Source organism: Scardinius erythrophthalmus, assembly GCF_964197995.2.
Source record: "Scardinius erythrophthalmus genome assembly, chromosome: 22".
In the NCBI taxonomy this organism is placed as follows: Eukaryota; Metazoa; Chordata; class Actinopteri; order Cypriniformes; family Leuciscidae; genus Scardinius; species Scardinius erythrophthalmus.
In genome coordinates, this window is record NC_138242.1 from 7,106,310 (window position 1) to 7,113,684 (window position 7,375).

At 35.0% G+C, this 7,375-nt stretch overlaps 1 protein-coding gene across 1 annotated transcript; it reads right to left on the reverse strand.

The window, feature by feature from the left end:
* Window positions 1-2,677: 2,677 nt before the first annotated feature.
* chst2b (carbohydrate (N-acetylglucosamine-6-O) sulfotransferase 2b) lies at window positions 2,678-4,075 on the reverse strand (the record flags this gene model as incomplete). Its single annotated transcript, XM_081352451.1, has 1 exon — window positions 2,678-4,075. One exon carries the CDS (start codon window positions 4,073-4,075, stop codon window positions 2,678-2,680), a length of 1,398 nt encoding a protein of 465 aa, XP_081208577.1.
* Between the last annotated feature and the right edge of the window lie 3,300 nt (window positions 4,076-7,375).

The window sequence follows — 7,375 nt, forward strand, 5'->3', positions numbered from 1 at the left end:
GAATAAGAATAACTTATTATATTCAAAAGTATAATTCAGTTTAGAAGTATAGGCACAGTTTGGGTGCTATTCAGAATTGGATTCAAAATGAATTTGAAAGGAAGTCGAATTCAAGTGGAATGGAATTCAAAAATATGTTCACATGTTCAGAACAAATTACTCAAACAATATTATACACTTAACTTCACACAGTATCAAAAACTGAAATGCCATAAAAAAATTAATTTAAATCGATATTTTCATTATTTTAATAAATGAATATACTTTATTTCCCAGAATGCTCTAACATACTCCATAATTATGATGATTCTGTATGATGTTATAAAGCTATCCTAAAACAATATGTTTGTGGTGCAGAATGACAAAATTAAAATCCAATGGCAGTGTTGAATGATTGAGAGAAATATGTCTACCCGGCAAGTATCAGGGAATCAAAGTATCCAAATTTTACTTGAGTCAATTGAGTATATTCCTCTTCCTGTCATTCTGCAGTAGGCCTAAATCAAAATTCAGTATCCTGTGCATAATGCCAAAAAACTGAGTCAATTCTTAATCCTGTATCAGAGAACATAATCCATGCTGTTAAGTGCAGTGAAAGAGGCACAATGTAAAAAACAACAGTCAAACCTATATCACAGGCATAACATCTAATCCACTCATGACATGGACAATTCCAACATGTAATGATGCCACCAAAAGTATAGGACCATATATTAATTCAACAAGAGTGTGTATACAGCTTCTCTCTCTTTGTCTCTTTCTCATAAGGTTGAGTCTTCACCACCTGCTTCAGTTCATACACAATAATAGCTGCACCTCCTTGAGTTGTTGTCATGGCAACTGCACAAGACATCATCAGAGGAAAGCAGAGAGATGCTGTGGTACCCGGTCATTATGATGTACATGGGGAACAAACTGTGCGCAAGCGTGTTCCTGTCTGTTTGTAGCCAGACTTTGTTGGTAGCTAGCACAGTTGTGGCCTAATATTTTGAGAGTCAGACTGGTAACCCGAAGGTTGGGGGAATGATTCTCAATACTGGCAGAAAATGACTGAGTGTAAGCAAGGCAAACTAACTCCCGGGCGCCACAGCAAAATAACTGCTCACTGCTCCAGGTGTGTGTGTCCCTGGTTTGCAGTGTTTGTGTGCTCACTGCACCTAATGTGTGTGGACTAACTTGAATGGCAGAAGACAAATTCTGGGTATGCATTACCACATTGGCCTTCACGTCATGTTATTTTTACTTTCAAGCAAGATTAGCTGAAGACATTCTGTTTCTTACAGAACCCATAAGCAATTACTTATGGTTCTATATAACATCCATTCATTTTGAGAAATATAAAAGCTGTAAAGAAGTCCTAAATACCCATGGAAATGACCTGTGGTACAGGAAAGACCCTTGTTTCTTCTTATCCAGAGAGCTATCATAACCACATGAATTTTTATTATTATTATTATTGTTAGTAAAATGTGTGTTCAAAATAACTGCATTTAATACAGGAATGTTGTTTGGTAGGTTTTGCCATTTAATTTGGGTCAAATATAACCAAAGATTTACTTATTATAGGTTTACTATTATATTATTATTATAGAATAGGATACTTACTATTCTATAGCGCATTTTTTACATTTTTGTTAAAGTCCAACCAAAATAGCAGTTGATCTAATTGCATTTTTTTCTTCTTTTTTTAGGCTGAAGAATTGGTGGTTTAGTCCTATTTGCTTTCTTCCAAGCATGCACTATAGTGTCTCAAAGAAACAATTTTCATAAAATTATTAAAAGCTGCCTAAAATCTGACACTTCACATAGTTCCACAGTCAAGTCATAGTCATAGTTCCTGAAGTCCCACTGTGTACACTGATTAGTGCTGTCAGATCGATTAATCATGATTAATCGCATCTAATATAAAAGTTTTTGTGTACACAATGTACACTGTACATGACAAAACACCAAACCAAACAAATCAGCCAACAAATGCTGCTAGATCTTTTCTCAGAACTAACTAAAACTACAGTGTTTTTTTTTATTATTATTAGTAGTATTTACTTCGTTAAAATGCAATCATTTTCGCCTAATATGATGAAGGCAGACATAAAGGGGACTCAAAGGCTTTCTTGATCAAATAAGCCTGGAACTATAAGCAGTGAAATGAAATATAGCTTTTAAGATTGTGTAAAGAATTGCTTTAATGTTTTATTTGGTAATGAGAAATATGCCTTAAACAACACATAACACTGGCATTCATTGTGAACTTTAATGATTGTCTTTGAATTAATTCTAAAGAAATAGCATTACCTGCATTCTGCATAACAGTTTTGACCAGTATTTTTGTTGCTCATTTTCCACTTTCATTTCTTGATTTTACATACAGCAAATGGACTGAAACTCAAAAACAGACCTAGAACATTCCAAACAACCTTAAGCATCCATTTAAGGGAAAAAGGGCAATGCAACATTTGTTTTGTACAATATAAATTTTCCAGCTGTGGTTCACAGATGCTGCTGTATCAAACATCTACTGGTTCGTTTAGAAAACTAACAGTGCTATTGAATGACCACAAAGAGCTATGACATTCCAGAAAGCGATAGTGAAATCTTTCAAAAGCACTTTGATTGGAACAAACAGATCCACAGTTTCAGGTGGGCTTTTGAAAGCATCTCTAGTGCAAGAACTCTGTCACAGTTTGGAGGCATTCAATAAAGATTTACTCAGGTCTTTTGCTTCTCCAGCTGTTCTTACACGTTCATAACCCAGGATGGCCATTGCATTATGGCAGTACTCCTCTACTTGTTTTATCTGTTGAATACTCAACACTGTTCTCCATGCACTGGCCGCCTGTGTCGCGTTCCTGGCTGACACAATAAATGGCTTTGAGGAAGAGCTTGTGCCATTAGTCATGTTAAGAGCAAAAGACTCAATGTCTAGGTTGGCACTGAGATTGGCAAATTGATAAACATTCCGGAGTGTTTTAACAGGGTTATCCACCAGATCTTCATAGCGCACCGCCAGGTATTTCCCTTTCAGCCAGTTGGGTGGATTTAAAGCAGTCCTCAGGCTCCTGTACGTCTGATCACATATCACCTCCATAGCCCCAACCGAATGGTAATCTGCACCGTCTTTTTTACTAATTTTGTGGCCAGGATCCACAAAGGGTACCCGACGGAGTTTGGGATCCCTGCTTCGGACCACCTGCAAGTTCTCACGAATCAGCCCGTGCCTCGATTTGATCCTGGAGTTGGCCACGGCTCTGGGATCTCGCACAAGGTGAATCACCTTCAGATCCAGAGACGGATCCTCCATAAGGGGCGCCAAAACATTGACATCCAGAACCCGGACCCCTTTTATGACTATAGTGTTGTACTTAAGGCATTCTTCCTCTAAAAGACTGAGGCTTTGTGGGGGACATTTTTTGCACACTTTGTCATCCACCATCCCGACTACTTCTTTTCTATAACCTGAGCAAAGAGGATACGAGCAGATGACTTTATTAAGTGTGGCCCCAAAAAGTCCAAGGGAGGTGAAGTTTTTGCTCCCAGGGCTGTTGTACAGTTGAAAAACTGAAAGATCGCAGCGGTACAATGAGCTCAGCATGTCCCTCGCTGCTCCCTGTAAGGACACAGCATCACCCGGGTACAGCTTCTGCCAGATGTGCCACATAGGTTCATACAAGAAGAAAACCTCTGGATGTTGATTAAATAGCTCTCCAAAAAATGATGAACCGGACCTCCATGTGGTCAAAACGTAGACAAGCTGTCTCTTCTTAGCAAGAGATGGTCTGTAGATGAATCGGATGTCCGACCTTCCCTGATACGGAGTGCTTCTCATCTGGAGATTACACTGTTGAGGTTCTTTAGTCCATCTGTAGTTAGCCAAGTTCAGCATTGTGAGAACTAACAGCAGAAAATACGCTATAAACAGTACTATTCTTTTTCTCCGCAACACTTTCATTACGATTCCAGGCTGGGATACTATTTTCGTGGGATGGTTCCGATATGTTTTGAGATTTCTGTCATAAACACCATTCTTTTCCCCTAGTACAGACAATTGAAGTTGTAGGAACTGGTTGCTTCTCATCTGTTGAAGGATAGAGTGGCTTGAACCACTCAATAACAGTGAATGAGTGATGAAAACCCAGATGTAATCTTGTCGTTTGCCGACATATATCTAATATCCATTACATCCACAGTCCAGTCGTGTGCATTGTTGAATGTAGAGTCACTGCAGTGCGCGGATTCTCCCCTCAGTCCTCAGAAAAGAATTATCACGAACGTTCACAATATCATATCCGTTTGTACGTCCATCAGTATCGACCGTATAAGAGAAATCCCTTTTGAAACGTTTGCTTCTGTTGTTCTGCGGTGATGGAGAACCACTACAGTAGCGGAATAGACATTAGTACATTATACCCGAGTCACCGTTATGAATGCAGTCAGGATGCATTCAATACGCTGCGAACATCCGCCGGCGTCTTGTTTTCCAGTCGCGCGTCGTGATGCGCGTCTTTTTTCGCCGATGCGGCGTCTGTCTCCGGCTCCAACTGTACAGAACTGATTCAGTCTCGGTCCGGGGTAAAAAAAGACCCTCCCCTTCTCCACAGCCAGTGGAAATAGACTGATGCTTTCGCCACTTTAAACGCCCCCCACCATAATGTCAGTGGGTGAGATGGCTAAACACAGAAAGTGCGGCTGTAAGTAATTTACATGAAGACTGCACAATAATATCACTTAAAATCACGGGATATCATACATTCATTTAAAATACAGGCACTCGTCTCCTTTTTTTCTAGTCATTTTAAGCTATTTGAACAGGAGAAAAATAACAATTAATTAAATAGGATTTTTGACTAGTGTTTCATTCTTTCATTCATTCTATTGCAAAACAAATGCTAGGTATTTGCAGGCATATAAACACAAAAATATTAAGATTTTAGCAAGAAAAAAGATTATAGGCTATGCCTGCAAATACTTTCTGTATTTGCAGGCATATAACACAGAAATAGTAGTTTGATCAAGCAGAATGTATCTCAGTTCATTCATTCTTTATAAAAAGAATAGCCACGAAATGTGAAGTAATGACACACGTTATTTAATATTAGGCCCTATCATTATCATATAATTTAATATAAAATTATAATTAGACTTAATCCCTTAGTGTTTTAAATCATCCCTTAAAACGTATTTGTTTAGGGTAGCTTTTACATGATTGTTCGTTCAATTATTTATCAAACATTTGATAGTATGTTTTTATTTGGTATTTTATTTTTCTGTTTTTTCTTTCATTAATGCATTGTTTGTAAAATTGTATGTTTTATTTTGTTTCTATTCTTGTGAAGTGCTTGAGATGCTAAAGGCGCTATAGAAAATAAAGTTTATTATTATTATTGCCTACCTATTTTTGAAGATATTTATATAACATAATCAAATAATCAAGTCAAGTATTTTTTTAGCAGTTTAAGATCAGAACTAGAAATATCAGATTTACAAATGATTCACTCTTTTGATTTGAAGCTTTTCTAATGAATCAATCAAACAGGTTAACAAAATCGCTTAAGGCAGAGGCTATACTAACTTAACTTATAAATTAATTTTAAAAAAAAAAAGCTAAATACATGAATATTGATATAAAAAAAAAATATATATATATATAGGGGAGCGCGGGGCACAACGTAACACGGGGCTAGTTGTAACACGCTTGTTTTAAATACTTCCGCACATGCTTGGATGACGAAACTTTGTGTATTTACTAGTTGCCATATCAACACTATATAGAAAAAAAAATTCCGCCAATTTTTTTTTTTTAAGATATCCATAGACATTTATTAAACCATAGCAAAAGTAAATTTCTTACTTAAGTTAATTTTTCATCTCTATTTTTTATTTGTTATTTAAAATAAGACAAATATGATATTATTTTAATCTCCAAGATGTTATTTAACAGTTGAGATAGTTATTTAATGTTTCGCTAACTAGCAGAAGACACTAGCAGGGTTTAAATCCCAGTTGTGCAGGCGAGGGCATGTTGTAACACTGCGTTACAATGTGCCCCTATTAGAAATATGCTATTATATTCTATACTTTTATTAATTTTATTGAGAAAACGTGAGAAAAAGGTGAATAAAGACTGAGAGTCAATGTTCAGAAATTACTAATTATTTATTTGTTTTGAACTATGTTGTATAGCTGTGTTTTCATGTGTTCGTAGTCAAAACTCAAAAATGAGTTTATATTTAATTAATAAAAATTGCCATTATTTTATATGAAAAAGTTTTTTAAATTGTATTTTATTTAGAAAATATTTTAGTTTGTTTTGTATATTATTTTTATTAGATCAGATAACATTTTAAGCTGTCATATGTCATGTTACAATGTGCCCCTCACATGTTACAATGTACCCCACCTATGGGGCATGTTGTCACATTTCACTTCCATTCTTTCGGGGTATATCAAGAAAAAAGTATATACTGTATTAATAAAACAAAAACACATATTTGTACTAGACATGTGGGAAATTAATGTGGGGAAAAATAAATACTCTGAACCATAAGTAGATTTACACAAACTGAGAAAGTCAAAAAGCGTTACTTTGTGCCCCGCTCTCCCCTATATATATATATATATATATATATATATATATATATATATATATATATATATATATATATATATATATACATATATATATATATATACATATATATATAGATATATTTATATATATATATATATATATATATATATATTTATCATAGTCCTTAGATTTAAAATGACTCAATTCTTAAAAAAAAAAAAAAAACATTGTTGTGATAGGTTGGATGTTGATTTGATGAAGTGGCCTGAATGCAGCTCAGTTGTGCACATGCAGAAAATCTACACCATGTGCACAGGAGTTTGCTCTTGCTGTGATTTCATGTGACTGAGAGTGACAGGTTTTCCCAGCCTCGCACTGCAAATCATCATCAGAGAAGAGAAGAGATGTCACTGCAAAGGGAAAGTTATTTGATTCAAGAGTGCACATGAATAATAATAATAAAAAAGGATTTGAACAGATACATCATTTATAATAAATACTGCAATATTCCATTTAAAAAAAAAGAAAAGAAAAAAAGAAATAAAGAATTGTCAATTTTTATTTCATGGTGACTGTAAAAACACAAAAAATGCCATAGCGCGAGAACAATAATAATAGTTCAGTGAAATAATGATTAAAAGAACAGTTTTTAAAAGAACCATCTTTATCTTGGTGTGAAAAAACTTTTTAAAAATCTAATGAACCTTTTGTGTAATGGAAGGGTTCCATCAATGTTAAAGTTCTTTGTGAGATTATCAATGTCAATAAAGAACCTTTATTTTTAGGAGTGTAAACTTGTTTTTAAAC